The 18,079-nt window shown below is 46.3% G+C and overlaps 1 protein-coding gene across 1 annotated transcript; it reads left to right on the forward strand.

Moving 5' to 3' along the window:
• The first annotated feature begins 493 nt into the window (after nucleotides 1-493).
• On the forward strand, nucleotides 494-18,059 carry LOC107318685 (semaphorin-6D-like). The gene is made up of 5 exons (XM_032446929.1): nucleotides 494-652; nucleotides 15,563-15,719; nucleotides 16,093-16,204; nucleotides 16,790-16,850; nucleotides 18,006-18,059. The coding sequence occupies exons 2-5, from the start codon at nucleotides 15,611-15,613 to the stop codon at nucleotides 18,057-18,059; spliced, it is 336 nt and encodes a 111-aa protein (XP_032302820.1). The 5' UTR covers nucleotides 494-652; nucleotides 15,563-15,610.
• Nucleotides 18,060-18,079: the final 20 nt, after the last annotated feature.

An 18,079-nucleotide genomic window follows, 5' to 3' on the forward strand; every position in this document is an offset into this window, starting at 1 on the left:
GCTCGGCCGGGGGCCGCCGGGCCGCTCCCCGGAGCGGTGAGGGCTGCTCGGGACGGGGCGGTGGGGAGAGGGCGGCGGGGCGCGGGCTTTGCGCGGAGGCGGAGCGAGGCTGGGCGCGGCGAGGGGCGGGTGAAAACAAACACATTAAAGGGAGGAGAAAAGGGGAAAAAAAAAAGAGAGAGAAACAGGGGAAAAAAAATAATAAGGCAGGAGGGGGGCGGGAAGGGGTGGGCTCTGTGCGGCGCGCCGCCCCCGCGCTGGCTGGGCAGCGAGCGGAGCGCCGGGATGGGGCGGCCGGCGGGGGGCAGCGGGCGCAGGAGGCAGCCCCGCCGGCGGGCGGCGGCCCCGGGCAGCGACAGCGGCAGGTAGAGGCACCGCGACGGGCACGGGGCGGGGGGACGGAGCGACGGCGCGGGTCCGTCCCCGGCAGATCGCAGCGGGAGCTCGGGGCGGCTCAGCGGCGGGGACTCGGTGGGGAGCGGTGATTTACGGGCTCCCGGCGGCTGTCGGGCACTGGGAGGCAGAGGGAGCTGCGCTCCGCTTTCCGATCTGTTACGGAGGGACGCAAACCCGAGAGTCGGCTCCGAATTGTCTCCGCTCGTGGCTGGGGCGGCCGCGCTCCGTCCTCGGCTCCTGCGGAAGCGGCGCTCAGGTGCGGAGCGGGGAAACTTTGTGCGTGAGCGGGCAGCGGCCGGGCGGCGGCGTGCGGGCTCCGGGGGAACGCCTGCTTTGTTGTTTGTAAGCGCTGGACGGATATTAAAGGTCACACCGATATTTCCAGGTGGATATTCTCCCTGCGCTTTAAAGGTTTCGCTGCTTGTTTTCTTCCTGGTTGCTTTTTTTATGTTTCTTTTCGGATGATTTCCATTGCGTTTTGTCTCGTAAGCTGGAAAACGCAATTAAGTGCGCTTTAGGCTGACATGTTGAAAATCCTGTCGTTCCGGCGGGTATCCCACTTGTTAGCATGAATACAGGGCCGTGCTGGTCTGCAATTAGTGGCTTTTCCCGTCGTGGAGTTGTTTCTCACTTCAGGTCCGGGTGATGTCTGTGGCACAGCGTTTCCCTGCGAGGAGCTGAGCAGAGCCATTTGTATTTAGATGCGTGCGTGGCTCGGAATACATTGGCTGTTGAGCGTAGCAGCAGCTCTGATGGTTCATCATGCTCACATATGTGGTGCTTGCTGTACAGATGGTATTGTGGCTTCTCCGTGTACACACGCACACATTTCACACGTAATGTGCAGGAATTACAGCAAACTTCCTCTGGAACGCTGCTCAGGGCTCAGTAAATGGGTGGCATTCTTCCCGTGGTTATTTCCTTTGAGGAAAACGCGCCTCTTTCTGGGGGTACCTTTGTGCCCGGAGCTGGTTGTGTTTCTCTCCCAACTTAAATTCACTTAAATATATTTGAGGGAACAGCTTCCCGCTGTCTCTTAGTGCTGCTGAACGGCTCTCACATACAGATACTTTCACAGAGGACGTTCCGAGGTTCTTTCCTTCCAAGTCCAACAGGAAGTTCATTGTAAATCCCTGCGATCACTTTTGTGGCAGAAGAGAATAGACTTCCCCCCCCCCCCCCCCACTTTATTCACAGCATAAAATTCTCTGCACCTCTAAAGTCTGCTTAAGTCACTATTCAGTAAATTAAGCCGTATGTAATCACATTTAATGTAGTAAGTGATGGGCACGTTGTGTTGTGTTGGCAGATGCTGTACAAACATTTACTCTGGCTTAGATAAATACAAATTGCCAGTGGAGTGCTCTGACTCTTTTTCTGCATAACCATGAACTTTAACATTTTTTATATTAAGCAACATAAAGCTCAGTTGTTTGGAAAACAGGAAGAGAAAGTTTGCAGTTGGAATTTATTACTATTCTGAATTATGCGGCTCGGTCTCCAAAAGGACAGCCAAGAAGCATAACCCAGAGGTCTGAACTGCTTTGCTTAACAAGCTTCTTGCTTCCATCTGCATCTTTGGTTCCAGCGAGCAGACGCCCCCTCCCCGCATCCTGTGCTCTGTTGGTACCTGCTCTCATTTATGGTTGAGATGGAACAAAGATAACATCATCTAACAGTGCTTTGTGTGATGCAGGAGTGTGTGCCAGGAATACAGCCGTGGTCCCATCACAACCAGCTGTGTGCCTGCAGCTCCGTCTCGCGCCCTTTTGCTGGGCCACCTGAAGGGCTCCACTGCTGCAGTCAGTGCTCAGCCCTGGGAGCTGCTGGGACTTGGATGGAGAATTGTGAGGAGCACACGGTTAGATAGGATGCTTAATTACACATGCAATTAATTCTGACTAAATGGGTCTTCGATCCGATCAGTCCCATTGTGGGAGATACGTGGAAGTAAAGAGAAGAAGTCATAGAAGCTCCCTTCAGAGCATGTGTTAGGTGTTTGTAATAACTCATCTGACTGTCACACACTGACTGCAGCTCTTGGTTATTATGGTTATCTTTTTATTGTCTTAGAAACATTATAGCACTTAGCACAGGATTCAGCATTCCTTGAAGTGGAGTGAAGCTCATTTAGCTGCACGGAGCTTCCGTACAAATGTTGAAATGCTCTGGTTGTGCTTCCTTCTGAAAAGCAGAAATGTGAAGTCAAGTGGAGATCCTGGGTGTGGAGGTGGCCAGTTCTCATCAGGTGTCATGCGAGTGATGTGACAGGGACCCCTCTGGTTGTGGTCTGCCTTTGTAAGACAAAGGAAACGGCTAAATGAGCAGCTTCTGTGCTTATACAAGCTTATGTTGGGCTTAATTATGTTGCACTCTGGTATTTTTCAGAGAATGCTCTGTGTGTTTGCATTGCTTACTGAATAGAGATGGTGGTTGATTACATATTTGTATGTTAAACCTACCAATATTTCCAGTTAAGAAAAATCAGATGTCTTTCCATTGGAAAAGGTAGTAATCTGCTCCATAAGTAATTAAGAAAAGATGGAAGGTATATTATTTGCATTGGTTAGTGTAAGTTATTTTCAGTCTTAGCAGCTCTGTGTGTAATTAAAACAGTTCAAATGTTGCTTTCGTCAAAACTGCTGCTAGAACAGATGATGCCTTTTCTTATGCATCAGATAAGCTACTGCAGTTACCACTGAAATTCGTCTGAGCCATTTTATTAAGTTGTTACTCGCTCTGTGAATAGCTGCCAGCCTTGAGTTCAAAAGAAAGTAGGTTCTGATTTGTTCCCATGTCACATGGAGGAGATGTGCAGCAAAAAATCGTACTATTGCCCTTCCGATGCCGTTTCCAGGAGCTCTGTGTGCCATACCCACTTTCCCTGGCAGTGGTGTGACAGTAATTACAGTGGGCTCACTGTAATTCCTCCAAACAGGAAAGCTGTCGAGTGGTCCCACTTCCAGAGTCAAACGTTGGTGGAACCACAGAGCTCAGAGCTGCAGCTCACATACATAGATAACATATGAATTGTGCTGATTTCCCAAACTCTTCTGTGCCTTTCGGCCTTTGTTAAGTAACCCAGATTAGCATTTTAACAACCCTGAAGTGAACTCCTGCCATTCTCCCCGCTTGGACAGTGCGTGCAGGCCATCCATCACCCTGTCCTTGGCCACAACAGCCTACTGCCTCCACAGCCATTTGGAGCTGCACAGAAACCACCCAACTGTGAACAGCACAGCTGGCCACAGCAATTTTTCCTTCCACGCCACTGGCAGCATTGTCTGGCTATGGTAACTAAAGCTAACACCCAGAACAGGGAGCTGTTTTGTGCTGGCACCCAGACTCCATGGGCACAACTGGACAGGCCGCAAGATGGTTGCTGGGGTGGCGAGAGGAGGTGGCCATGGGGCTCCTTCTCACCTGAGCCCAGCATGCAGGATGCAACCTGTTGTGAGAGGGGATGGTGCTCACCCTGAGGGAGCCTGCTGGCTGCACCGGCTCCTTCAGCATGCAGGCTGGGCTGCCAGCTGCGGAAACACAACCTGTGGCTTCAACTTAGCCACGCAAACAGGCAGAGAGCACGGAGGATTTCAGCTGTGTGTTTCACACATTCTTGGAGAAGCCTTTTTAGTTCCACAACGGAAACCATGTGATTTCACAGGATCCGTGCCCAGACTCTTAAGACTTGCTACAGATGAGTTCCTTGGGTTGTTTTGCAGATGTACAAATGCAATAGGGAAGAAGTTGTGGGATTTATTGCTTAATGGTGACCTGAGCTCTAAGTGGCAGGTAACTTTTCCTCGTGGTCCTGTGTTAATCTCTCTTGTGGTGATTTTTGCATAATTTAAGCAAATTGGCTTTGCCTGACTGCCTGCCCTGTGAGCCACAGCTTGCTTGCTAGGAGGGAGCCTTGCTTCAAGAGCAAAGGAGGTCAGGAGGTGTTGCCAGGCAGGAGGGGCTGGTGGACATGGGCTGGAAGAGGAGGAGCTCAAGCAAGCAAGTGACATTTGTTCTGTCCAGAATGGTTACAAACCTTGTAAATGAAATCAGTCCCTCGACAGCTTTGATTTATATTCTCATGCAGCAGATTGGCCTTGGTCTGCCTGACCTTGGTAACATTACAGAGGTCGCATTTGCACACAGATACTCCTCTTGCAGACAGGTTTGTTGTTGCTGTTATTTTTGTTAGCCATTGTGTCCAAGAGCCAAATCCCAGTCTGGGTTTCCAATTGGATAGGCCTCAGAGAGACACAGAATGAGAAGGAGGGACCCTGTTACCCACCAGGGATGGCTGCAGGGATGAGTAGCAGATGGGTGCTGTCAGGCAAGGCTGTAGGTTGACCTGTATACCCAGCAGCCAGGATGGTGTTGGTGTGGGGTGCACATGCTGGCAGGTGTCAGAGGCAAGGAGGACTTCGATGAGGGTTTGTGCTGCAAGTGAGGATTAATTGGCTGGTGTGAACCGGTGGGCTCCACAAGTGTGTGGGGGCAGCAGGGAAGCAAACAGAGCTGCTTGTCTGTGAAGGGAACAAGCAAGCCGTGGAGACCAGCAGCACAGCACTTGCTGTCAGTACTGGGAGCAAACCCTCGGCAGAGATGAGAGGTGATCAGCTGGTCACTCAGCTCAGCTATTACTGGGATAATAGGCTTTTCTTAACATGAGCCGCATAGTTCATCACGCTCGTGCCAAATGGTCCCGACAGCTGGGCCTCAGCTCTCTGAGCAGCAGCGAGGTGCCAGCCCACGCCACCTGCTGGGGGGTGGCAGGTAGGGGTGTAGGACCTTCCCCCAGTCTTGCCGTGCTGCAGAACACGAGGCTTTTCCCTGAAGTCCCACTGATGTGCTTCCCAGGCACTTCACTGAGCACCGGTGGGGGACGAGGATAGTGGTGGCTCCTTGCAGCACTGACAGAAGGTGTTGCTGCTATTTCTGTATATGTCTATCATGACAGATGTGCTTTGGGGTCAGAAGAACATTGTCTGCTGGTATGTCCAGCCCCTGTTTATGTATCCCTTTCTTTGGGCACCCCTTCCCATGCTGTGTGTGAACAGTTGTGCATCCATCGGACCACGCAACAACCCTGGTTTGGGAGGCTGCAGAGAAAATTACATGTGTATTTAGCTTGCAGGAGCCTCAGCGTATACTTAAGTCTCCAGCTTTAAAATTTTAGATAGTGTTAGAATGAAGTCTACTGTCAGTAAGGGGCTGTGGCTCTGCCTGGTAGTGAAATGGTGGGTAAAAGCAAGAAAGAGTCATGAATGCTCAGCGCATTCCCCACACAGTGCAGTGCCCAGGTGTTAAGTACCAGGGTACCCAGTGCCTGGTGGCTCAGGGCTGTGTCCTACAGAAGCGACTCAAAGCTACCAGGCAGAAGCAGGAGAGGGGCCATTTACTTTCAAACAGTTGGCCAAGAGCCAGCGTTGGCACCCCTTGCAAATATAGCTATATTTGGTGTATTGCCGCCCAGAGACAAGTGCTGAAGGGAAGGGTAAGGATAAGAGGAAAAGCAGTGGTGTGAAAGCTGTCAACAGTGTGCGAACAACGTCCCCAGGTGTCTCATGAAAGGAGTAATAAGGGGTAAAAAATCATCTTGTGGAGTTGAATGGGTTCTTTCAATTTACAAAGTTCTGCTCTCCACGGCAGTTTCTTAAACCCAGCACGTGTTTATCAAAGATTAACACTGAGAAGCCGGTAATTTGTTTTTGCTCAGCGAATCATGTTTCCTCATGAAGTGAGTGCTATGTGGATATTTTTAGCGATGTATAGATGGTTTTGGTTTTTTCCTTAATGATAACCTCAAACTAAAATTCAGATCCCATGTTTTGGGGATTAATCTGCTTCCCTGCAAGGGTATAGATAGATGTTATTATTATTTTTGTTCTTTGTAGCACGGTGCAGGTTTTACTTTGAGAGTCGATTATGGTTTTTCCTCCTGCTAAAGCATCAGGTTTTCATCCTTGCCAGATATGTAACAAGCACCGTTCATGATTGAACAGTGGTCTTACTTGGCAAACTATGCCAACACAAACCTCAGTGTACTTAGTGCAGCTGGAGAGAAAAACAGAACTGCAGATATGTACTGTGTGTGGTTCAGATATGATCCTTTAGTCACATTCTTGCACTGGCCCAGTGCTACCAGGGATAACACAAGGGTTTTGGGAAACATTGTAGCTGTCTTGGGGTCCTGGGAAGCCAGAATGGAAGGGGAGAGGGAGCACGCTGTAATCCAGAGCTCTAAAGCCTCGGGTCCTTCCTGATCTGCCACAGATTTCCTTATGACCTTGATTCAAGCTTCGTGAACAGTACACTAATAATTTAATGTTTTTAACTTCTGAAGCACTGATTTGTGGCTTACAAACCCAAGCATTGGAAGTAGTGTGGCAGAAATATGACAATGCGTGTTGCTATGGGGTGATACAGCTCAGGCAGAAGATGGGGACAGAGGGCTGGTGCCAGCACCATGTTCTGTGCCAGGGCTGGTGTGTGCTGGCAGCTTCCCATGGGAAAAAGGCAGTTCTGAAGGGCTGAGATTTACCTGGAGTGGTGTGATATGGCACAGGGATGTGTCACAGTGTGGGGCCCAAAGCAGGCAGCCTCCAACCTCAAACTGTCAGAGAGGAGCCAGGGAGCAGCAATGGGGCAATAAGTTACCTGACTGCTTTTATATCCATTTAATAACTTCTACTGAATGTAAGGTGAGGAGTCAAGCTGGCTCGAACCCTGCAGTTATACCTCTGACTTTAAAGTAAATAAAAGCAAACCAAGCCCTCCCCAGTGCCCTGCTGTGATGCCCCCGGTGCTCTCGAGCATCAGTGCACAGACCTCTCTCCAGGAGCCCCTTGTGCTGCCCTAGGCTTGCAGCAGCACCCCTGTAGCCCCTCTCCCCCACCAGTTCCCATGTCTGTGCATACACTTACAGATGCTCACTCACAGACTACAAAAGCAGCAAATATAATAATGTGATCCAACTGTTCGGTGCTAGGCTAGAAAGAAGTGTTTTTCTGCCATTATGTGAAAATTTAGCGTGACTGGAACAGAGTCTGCATTTGATTAGGCAATTTAAGAAATGTAAGAGACTTCATACTGTAGGGCAGTGCTGCAAAACAATTGCTCAGAACATGTTCTAAAATTGGTTTGCCTTCACCAGATTTCCATGTGTTTCTGCACGGCATCTCAAATGAAAATATGAAGAGTCACGTGGCAAGGGGCTGCATTTTGATATTGTAGTAAATAAAAGCAGCAGTTTAAACAATTATTCTAAATGCTGAATTGCTTTTGAGAGGAGAAAACACAAAACTCTCCCTTTATTTGTTTTCCAGCCTGGGAAGGACGTTTCATAACACATCCTTTGACTGATGTTAGTTAATCTTTAATGCTTAACAAGATAATAGTACTCGTAACTTTGAGCTCAGGCTTCCTCTGGTTTTCCATGCCTGCATTTGTACACGTAATTGATTGTGGCCAGGAAAGTGGCAAAGCACATGCTCTGCATGTACAAAGAAGGAACGGGGTGGCCAGCTACCAGACTTGTCCATGCAGAAAAACCAAGACTGGCTAAAACCCCCCTGTTCACTGGTCTCCGGAGGCATTATTTCTGTGGGCAGGGCTAGCTGGCTGCTCCAGCATACTGATAATACCAGCGTGGTGCTTAGGATGCCCTGATGTGTTTCTTGCCAGCTGATAGTCTTGCTCTCCCCTCCCATTTTCCAGCAGCCATTTACTATCTCTTTGAAGTGAGCTGCGTCACTTTGCCGAGCAGCTTGAGCCAACAACCCCATGTCCAGTGAGGTGTAACTCTGCTGTACTCCACATGGGGAGTGCTGATGGGAAGAGGAGATGCTTTCTGGAGTGAGGTTGATGCCAGCATTGTCTGGGGCATGACCTGTTAGCTGGATATCTTAAAGACCCTAGCACTGGAGTTGCTCTGTGTGAAGGGAGCTTTGGCATAGCTGTGCTCATGCACATCACGGCTGAGACCTTCGCTGTACTCACACCTGCACATACCGGCTCCTACCTGTCTCAGCACTGCCTTATCAGGTGCTGCCTAATGGTGCTGAAAGGAGTGGCAGCCTTGCTGTTTAAATCACATTGGCCTATGGGCAGAGTGGGTTCTTGCTTCCCTTACAGCCCATGTTTGTAGCGGACTCTTAGAGGATGGAATAGGAGATACTTTCGTCTAGGTTTAGGGTTTTGTTTGAGGCTGTGTTGGGGTGGTTTGTTTGTTTTTGTATCCAAGCCTGTATGTACTATAAGTAGCGAGATCTTTGCCATCTCAGTTTGAGACATCTCTGGTTTTCAGGATAAACTTGAGATTTCAGACTCAAAAGCACACAGAAAATGCCTGACACCCCACGCCCAACTGTGGGCTGGCAGCATACCCTGCATGATGGGCTAAAGCCACCTGCCCAAGTGGGATGGCATTGTATTCTGTGCTTTGGGGTTGGAGCTTGCGTTGTCAGTCCTGCCCACAGACTGGAATTAATGAGGTCAGTGCTGAGAGTGCAGCACAAACCCCCAACATCCCTCTCCTCTGCACCCCTCCTTGAGCACTTCTGTGAATAAACACAGCCTTTGCTCGGGTGGTCACAGCTGGGCATAAGCAGTTTGAATTGATTTAACACAAGGCCTGCTAAAGTGGTGAATCCAGAGCAGGGCATGAGCTGAAGTGTCTGCGCTTTATCTCTTGCAGCTCAAGCCCAGCACACTTTCTAAGGAGCGTGTGCTTGCAGGAGTTCTGCACAACAGCAGATCTGTCCGTAGATATGAGCTGAAATCAAAGGTTGTTTGCAGCTGGAGGACTTTTGTATCACCCTGGTAAAGGAAGGTAGTTAACATTCACTCTCAAAAATTAACTCAAAATAAACATAATTGAAGCAATCACTTATGGTTTGCTCAGCATTTTATTTCCTTTCCTGCTGAAACTATCTTGCATTTGAGTAAATTTTTAATCGCAGGAGAATTTAGCCCTCAACATGCACCTAATCAGCCACTAATCATTTGCATCTTTAAAAGTCACCCTATCCATTTTGCAAGTGTTGTCAGCTTGTTCAGAGAAGAGGGGTGTGCATTCTGTAATGTTAAAAGCCTGCAAACAACTGAGGTGTAACCAGCAATACCATAAGGCAATTAAGATGAAAGCTGTGATGCTCAGTGGTGAGGTTTCATTGCTAAATATTAAACTTTTTTTTTGTACTTAGTCAGATCAAGAGGTGTTAATGCAGCAGTCCTTAAAAGAAGTCGTGTTATCTTAAAATAGCACGTTTGCTATTTGCACTTTTGTGCTCAATTAATGTCAGAGCTCTAAACATCCTAAATTTTTCTTCAGAGCTGCAGATGTTCAGACTGTTGTTAGATGTTCGGATGGTGCAGAGCACAGTTTACAAGCTGAGTGTGCCTTTGTAGGGCAGAAACTTTTTTTTCTTATCTATTTATTTATACATAACAGTGCTGTAAGTTTTTAAAGGGATGTCAGTAATAATTTAATCGCGCTTCTGTTGTTACAACCACAAATATTTTCCTGTGTTATTTGATAATTAGCTGAAGCAATTTGTCACCAAGCTCCACAATATGGATTTACCACATCATAGCAAGTCTGTAGATTTAAATGTACATTAAATCTCTGTGTCAGGCAGTGCCTGCAGCACGTTACTGAAGTCAGCCTTCATCAACAGAAACATGTTTACAGGAGAACACATCTGAAAAAACAAGTTGCAATTGCATCATTAGGAAATCTGTGTGAATATATGACCTGAAATGGGAGAATGATCCCCTGCTTCTCACATACCTGCACCTACATACCCACATGGATTAATAAGGCTGTTGTTGTTGTTGCATTGTATGTATAGAGCTTTCTGGCGTGTAAACAAAAGGCAGTTTGACACAGTGAGACATAGGGGGACTAAAAATAGAGAGATGACAGAATTTTTTCTCCCTTTTGGTAGAGTTCAAACCTATAGAGTTCAATGCAACCCGGGGCTGTGTTGGTCATATATTTTGGCTCAGATCATACAAAATTGCTGCATTTTCCTGTTCTGATGACCATCGCACTTTGCCCTTCGAGGCCCTCAGGTGGCAGTGCTGTGGGTGCTTCAGGCCCTGCCTGGCTGAGGGATGTGACACATCCACGGTGCCGATGTGTGCATTTTTACAGAGGACTCAGGGCTTCGTGGGAGGCCTGCACCATGTTTGTGTGTTTTGTGCTAAATGTTTCATCTTCCAAAAAGATGGACTTGTTTGACAAGTTCAGCAAGAGCCTGCCTGCCTTTGCTTACTACTGCTGGTCAAGGCAGAGCACCAGCACGGTACCAGGGAGCCAGTCTGTGCCTCCTCCCACATGGGAGCAGGTCCCACCAGCAGTGAGCCACCTGCAGAGCCTCACTCCCATAAGCATGAATCCCTGCCAGTGCTTCTGCTAACCTGGTGAGGGCCGGAATCTGAACCAGACCTTTTGCAGCTTGTGGTTCTCAGCACATGAGCAATCTGAACATCAAAAGATAAGCCCTGAGGCTTATTATTTAAACCTAACTAGTGCTTGGGATACAAAAAAGTTTTGGAGGGAGTTGATTACTAGTAGGTTCCCATTCACAGACTGACAGAACTGTTACTTGGTTACAAGAGGAGCTGTCTGTGACCTGCTCTCACCTGGCTGAGAGATCTTGTGGTCAGAAAACTTCACGGCACTAATAGGAGAAACTTCCTGAGCCACCTGTGAGCAGGAAGTAATGGAGGATTTCTCTGTATCTGCCTTATTGGTAGAGTGGTCTCATGCTCAAGCTTGCGGAGGTTTCATGTCAGAAGGGCTGGTTCATGCCATTAGAGCTGCTGGCAGGGAGCTTCTCATGCAGGGTCAGGACCACAGGACAGTGGGGATTTCCTGCTTAGTCAGCACCCACAGCCCTGTGGGACTGAGGGAAGCCACATCTCCAAACGTGACCAAGCTCACGGAGCAGCTCTGCCTGGTGCTCAGCATCACTGTTAACACATGGCTGTGGGTGCCAAGGAGGTGCTGTGTCTCACCTGGGAGCCTGGTTCCAGCCTGTGGGAAGGGAGGCAGTGCAGTCATTGAAGCCTCTTTGTGTTACATGTCTGTTTTTCAGCTTGTTTTTTTATTGCAGCCTTATTCTCTTTTGCCTCACCAACTTCTCCCAAAGTAACTTTCAAGATACATTTTCCACTCTGACCTATCTCAAACTTCTGCCTGGATTTGCCATACCACGCTCCCATCTGTGCTTAGCATTTTGCGAAACATTTATTGTGTTAAGGAGACTTATAATTTTGTTTTGAGCAAATAGAAGATATTGCATCAGTCTGGGTTGAAGCTATTTTGTGCAGTTTCTCTCCAGCTGGCTGAGTGCCCTTTCCCTTCCCCCTCCTCCTACGTGGCAGCGCACGCAGAGCTGACTGATGGAGTGTCACCCGCGCCTTGTCAGAGGCTGCAGAGATTAATGGGCAGGGAACAGCGGCCTCTTCCCCTTCATGTGTGATTGTTTGAAGGAAGGGCTCATATTTTAACAGAAGCGATACCCTTCTCCTCTGGGTTCCCCCAGTCAGAGTTGAAGGATGGGACTCGTTTCTGAGATTGAAGGGTGCCAGGCATAGGGTCTGTGGGTATCTGGGCCCACTGCTGGCCTTCCTCTTACCCAGCAGCACTCAGCCTGAAGCTCATTTCACTCAGGCTGCTCCCTCTGCACCAGCATGGGTTTGTGCCAGCAGCAAACATCACTAGCTCTGCTCCTTTGTATTTGTAGACATGATGAGTGGTGGCACAGAACAGATGCCAGAAGGTCTCTGGTCTGTTCCTTTCCTTCCTCCCTCGGTGCCCATGGCCAACTCTCCCGTGCTGCAGGGAGAGCTGCTGCAACCCAGAGCAGCTCAGGTGCTTTGAGCACTTTGCTTGTTGGCCTTGGTCACAAATTCAGCCTTGGTCTGCACCTCAATTGCCCAGCTGCAGAACAGGCAGAGCAGTGTGGTAATTTCCAAAAGATTGCATTTGGCATGAACTATTTCCTAGCATTTCTAAATTTATAAGAGAAATTAATTAAAGACCGGTCTGGATCCTGGCTGCGGAAAAACAATCAGACCCAGAGTATGATTGTTTGCTACATTTTCTTGAGGGTAGAGATTGCCAGCATTTCATAATCAACTCTTCTGGTCCAAACAGATACTTATTTGTAGTCCACAGTAGTGACTTCCATAATAGGTTTGACTGAAACAGGAATTATGCCTTTCACACCAGCATATCTGTGCGTACCAGAAGCACACACCTGGCTGTCATAAAGCCCTGTTCCAAAGGCTTCTCTGATTATCTGCAGAACAGCTGCTCGCCAAGTTCATTATCTTTGCAGTGGCAAAGTCTGTGTCCAGCCAACTAAAAGATTCATTTAAGTGCCTCTTAAAGCAGGTGCCCTTTGTCTGTGTGTAAGAAATCAGGGTAGTGGTTCATTTTCTGGTAATATTTTAATAAGGAAAACATCAAGGAAACTTGTGCTGACCTGGCTGGGTATGGGCTGCTGACCCCATCCGGTCAGCATAAGTGTTACCACCTCTTCTGTGTTCTCACAGTTCATATCTCGTGTATATTCAGAGTTTTGGGGTTTGTTTCTGTTCTTGATGCAGTCTCAGGGGAAACACATCCTGTGGTTTGACATTTATGAAAGTTTGCCTTGTTTTCTAGGGACTAAAAGTTGGGATTACAGCATACTGGATAGTGACCCTAACTGAGAGAACAGTCTCGTTCATGGTATACCTGGCATTTTGGTTGTTTCCTTTCTGGTTTTGTAACGGTGATATTTTTGGGTCATGGCTGTAGTGGTCCATACACAACAAACTGCCCTTTTGTCCTCAGCCACCTTCTGAGTCCAGAAGGCAGTATTTGCTTTTGTAAAGGAAGTTGCATGCAAGTTTCAATTTGTTGCCCCATTGAATTCTTCCTCGGTGAGGTGCAGGGAGGAAGGAGGGAATAAAGAAACTCTTCCTACTACATGCTCATGCTAGCAGAAGTTGTACAACTTCCAGGCTGTGTGCATTTTGCAGCCAGGATAAGGTCTCTTTGAGTCACCGTGTGTGGCCATGAACTGCCTCATCTTCTATACTAACTAAAGTTTCCATGGCTGGGTGACCATCTTGTTGCATCCCTGTTTGTATTCATTCATTCTCTAAGAAAGCAAGGCTTCAGGGAGGGCTTTTACTTGGCACTGGACAGATGTTCCTGCCCAGCATATGCCAGTTAGGTGCCTCCCTGCCTCTCCTCTCCTTGGGACAGCAGTGGGGCAGATATTTGGAGTCTGCTCCAGAAAAGGGACCATATAACCATTAATGATCTGTTATTGTGTCTGGGAGCTGCTGTGCTGCAGGACTTTGCTGAAATGTGCTTTCACAAGAAAGAACTAATTTGACTAACTTTATTAATTCCAGTTTGTTTTAAGATTGCTCATTAGTAATTTAATGCAAGATGCTTCAGCTGGAGAGGCCATGTCAGGACAAGGAGGAGCAGAGGGAAAGTGCCAGGAATCATTAGTGTTTATTAACCACTCCGCTCATCAATCTTGAGTGAGAGTTCAGCCCATCCGTTCTGGACGGGTGGACTGGGATACAGGAATATCATTAACAGGGGAAAATGCTCCTTTTCAGGTCAGTCTGTGATGGCCACGCATTCAGACAACACCCACAGCCACAACTGCCCTCACCAAACAGCGCCTGTACTGCTGCTGGTCTCCTCGCAGCCTGACCTGAACTCAGAGAGCTCGTCAGCTCTGTGGATGGAAAGAGCCTTGCCCCTAGCCAGCTGTAGGATTAATTAACAAATACAGTTTTCTCAACCCAAGTAAACATTACTAAAAGGTTAAGTGTTGTTATGAAGGGGTTTTTTAATTGCTTTTCAAATTATTAAATGATTAATACTTAAGTGCTTTGCTGGATCAGGCCTGGCACTTTGTGCTGGCGATGGATGCATCTCACAGCAATTGTAACACTAAAATCGAAAGGCTTTTTTTTATTTTTTATTTTTTTTTCTGTTTAGAGAACTCATTTAATAACTGATTCCAGCAACTGCACGGCATTGGAGTGGTGACTCAAAGCTCTGACCTGTGAATCGGGGCTGAATGAGTGCTTCCAAAAGGTTGGAGGAGGGAATAGTACTGCATTTGCCAGGTTTCTAATGAGAAATATAACCCCTGCCCAGACCACTTGTGGTTGTTACGGATCGCATTTCACTTTGAGATGTTTTCTTGCATCCTACCCAAATTGCAACTTGAGTAGCTGAATTCTGCTCACTAAAATATCTCTGCAATTTAATTGGAGAAGCAATGTTTCCATTCCCCCTCTTAAAAACTTTGCTGTATAACGCTTTGCTGCTATCACAGTATGTGCTGTGCAATATATAGAGCACACATCAAACAAGCGGAGAGCAAACAAAGCAAACCCTGAAAGCTGCTGGTGAGTTGCAAGCTTTTGGTGGCAGCAGTTGTAACCAGGAGAAGGCAGGATCTTAGGCAGCCCGTACAGCACCATGATCAGAGTCTCTTTGCCACACGTGCAAATCATGCATCAAATGCTGTTGCACTACCAAGGCAGTGTTTATACATCTACTGTGCACGTGTGTGAACCGCAGCACCAGGCATCTGGTCCCAGACAGAAGGGCTTTTGCAATGAGCACGTTAGGCTTAGAAACAAGCAATAATTTTAAAACATGGAATGGCTGTGGAGACAGATTGTGTGTGTCATGACTTTTGGTGGATAAGATTTAGGCATTTTATGGGGAATGGATGTTATTGGATGACATTCGGTGATAGAGGGGATGGAGAGAGATTGCAGTTTAATTAAAATTCTAATCCGAAGTTTGACAATTTTTCTTGCCAGGTCAGCAGCCTGCATGTTCTGTTTATTATTCCTGTGAATTAAATGGGCTGGCAATCATCAGCTTCTTCAGAAATGCCTGTAAATCCACCTAAAAATTAGCAAACACACAGATGTTTCAGAGCAGCTTTGAGCAGGGATATGACATGCAGGGTTTTCCACCAGCGTGCGCACAGGAACCTCTCATAAGCACCAGTTCAGTCAGCTGGTGCCAGCGCTCAAATGCAAAGGAGATGCACCATTTGCAGTAAGAAGTCACCGTGCTTGTCCTGCACTGCTGCAATCTCATGGTCCTGTTCCTGTTTTCCAGGTAGCTTGACAGTGTCTCCAGGAAGGCAGCGCCCATTGGTCGCCAGCCATGAGGCTTACTCTGCTGTGCGCCTCGGTGATGCTAATGAGTCTGTCCCAGTGCCGAGCTGTCAGCTTTCCTGAAGATGAGGACCCTATTAACGTTGTTGACTACCACTGTAAGTAATCTGCAAATGGTGCCAGCCACTGGGGGAAGGCTTGTAGTGCTTGCTTTTTTTTTTCTTCTTTAAATCCCTGGGAAGTTACGAAAAAGATCTGTTTCCTTTCAAATGGAGATATGTTTACTGGCTTTGTATCTTTAATAGAACACTTAATCATTTTCTTAAAAAAGCAATCAGAAATACAGCAATAACTTCAGGAAAAAGAACATTTGCTGACGTTAGCCATCTTTTTTTCATTTATATTCAAGACATTACTCAAGGAATTTAGTTTAAACCCTTCTACACCTAGTATATACAGCTAATCAATGCCATGTATTGATTCTTTAGCTCTATAATCCTGAGTGATGGTGTAGCCCACTTTTACTTGCAGATTCAAGGCAATATCCAGTATTTAGAGGACGCCCTTCAGGCAATGAATCGCAGCACAGACTGGACTTCCAACTGATGCTGAAAATTCGAGACACACTTTATATCGCTGGCAGGTAATCTTCCTTCAGTCAGTTCATTAGATTAAAATTCTTTTCTCTTCTGGTTTTGCATTAATGTGTAAAATTCATTTAGAAAAATCTGCAGAATATGATAAAAATTAGAACTGGGGGAGGACTTCCCAGAGAAATACACCATATCTATGACCAGCGCATGGAAATTGGATTTGAAGGCTGCAGTTACTGTAGTTACGCTAAACCCAGTGATCAAATACTCTTTTCCCTCTTTTATATTACTGCCCTGATAAAACCTCTCCTGATTACTTTAAACTGGGACCGACACATCAGGGACACAGGAAATGAGTATGAAACACTTCAATGTTTAGAGACTGGATTAGTCTTCAGCATAATGGAAAAGCAGTACAGTAAGGAAGAACTGGACAGTGTAAGTGCTATCTAAGGACTACACCGACAAGTCACCACCGCCCTGTGCTGCCTGTGTCCAAACCTCTCACATTTGCGTTACACACAGAAAATCCATAAATATTTTGTAAAAGTTTCTTGTCTAATAAAGTAGATTTATCAAAACTAAGCCTAATTAATTAATTAATTGACTTGTGTCTCTTTACTGCTTGCAAACAGGGATCAAGTTTACACTGTAAACTTAAATGAAGTTCCCAAATCAGAAGTTACTCCAAGCAGGGTGAGTAGATCAAAGAATGGCAAGGGAGGGCTGGTCTTTCCTTTTCTTTCCTCTTTCCTTTTCTTTCCTCTTTCCTTTTCTTTCCTCTTTCCTTTTCTTTCCTCTTTCCTTTTCTTTCCTCTTTCCTTTTTCTTTCCTCTTTCCTTTTCTTTCCTCTTTCCTTTCTTTCCTCTTCCTTTTCTTTCCTCTTTCCCTTTTCTTTCCTCTTTCCTTTTCTTTCCTTCTTCGTTCTTTCCCTTTCCTTTCTCTTCCTTTTCCTTTTTCTTCCTCTTTTCCTTCTTTCCCTTTCCTTTTCTTTCGTCTTTTCCTTTTCTTTCCTTCTTTCTCTTTTCCTTTCTCCTCTTTCCCTTTTCTTTCCCTTTCCTTTTCTTCCTCTTTCCTTTTCTTCCTTTCCTTCTTCATTTCCTCTTTCCTTCTTTCCTCTTTCTCTTTCCTTTTCCTTTCTCTCTTTTCTTTTCTTTCCTTTCCTTTTCTTTCCTCTTTCCTTTTTCTTTCTCTCTTTCCTGTTTCTTTCCTCTTTTCCTTTCTCTTTCCTTCTTTCACGTTTTCTTCACTCTTTCTTTTCTTTCCTCTTTCCTTTTCTTTCCTTTTCTTTCCTTTTCTTTCCTCTTCTTTCCTCTTCTTTCCTCTTCTTTCCTCTTCTTCTCTTTCTCTTGTTTCTTTCCTCTTTCCTTTTCTTTCCTCTTTCCTTTCTTCTCTTTCTTTCTCTTTTCCTTTCCTCTTTTCCTTTTCTTTCTCTGTGTGTTGCTCTCTTTCCTCCTTTTTCTTTCCTCTTCCTTTTCTTCTTCCTCTTCCTTCTTCTTTCCCTTCTGTTTCCTTCTTTCTTTTCCTCTTTCTTTCCCCTTCCCTTTTCTTTCTCTTTCCTTTTCTTTCTCTTTCCTTTTCTTTCTTCTTTCCTTTTCTTTCCTCTTTCCTCTTTCCTCTTTCCTCTTTCCTCTTTCCTCTTTCCTCTTTCCTCTTTCCTCTTTCCTCTTTCCTCTTTCCTTTTCTTCCTCTTTCCTTTTCTTTCACTCTTTTTTCCTTTCTTTCCTCTTTCTTTTCCTTCCTCTTTCCTTTTCTTTCCTCTTTCCTTTTCTTTCCCTCTTTTCCTCTTTCTCTTTTTTTTCTTTTTCTTTTTTTTAAATGAAATTTTCTTTTCTGCTTTGATTTCAACAGAAATTAACATGGAGGTCAAGGCAGGCCAATGACAGAGAAACTGTCGTCAAATGAAAAGGAAAACAGAAAGTAAG

This window comes from Coturnix japonica, chromosome 10, assembly GCF_001577835.2.
Source record: "Coturnix japonica isolate 7356 chromosome 10, Coturnix japonica 2.1, whole genome shotgun sequence".
Lineage (NCBI taxonomy): Eukaryota > Metazoa > Chordata > Aves > Galliformes > Phasianidae > Coturnix > Coturnix japonica.

Coding starts and splice junctions, on each gene's coding strand:
- LOC107318685 (XM_032446929.1), top strand. CDS start 15,611: ATGAGGCTTACTCTGCTGTGCGCCTCGGTGATGCTAATGAGTCTGTCC. Junction 15,720..16,092: donor TAACGTTGTTGACTACCACT/GTAAGTAATCTG, acceptor TTTTACTTGCAG/ATTCAAGGCAATATCCAGTA. Junction 16,205..16,789: donor ACACTTTATATCGCTGGCAG/GTAATCTTCCTT, acceptor GCTTGCAAACAG/GGATCAAGTTTACACTGTAA.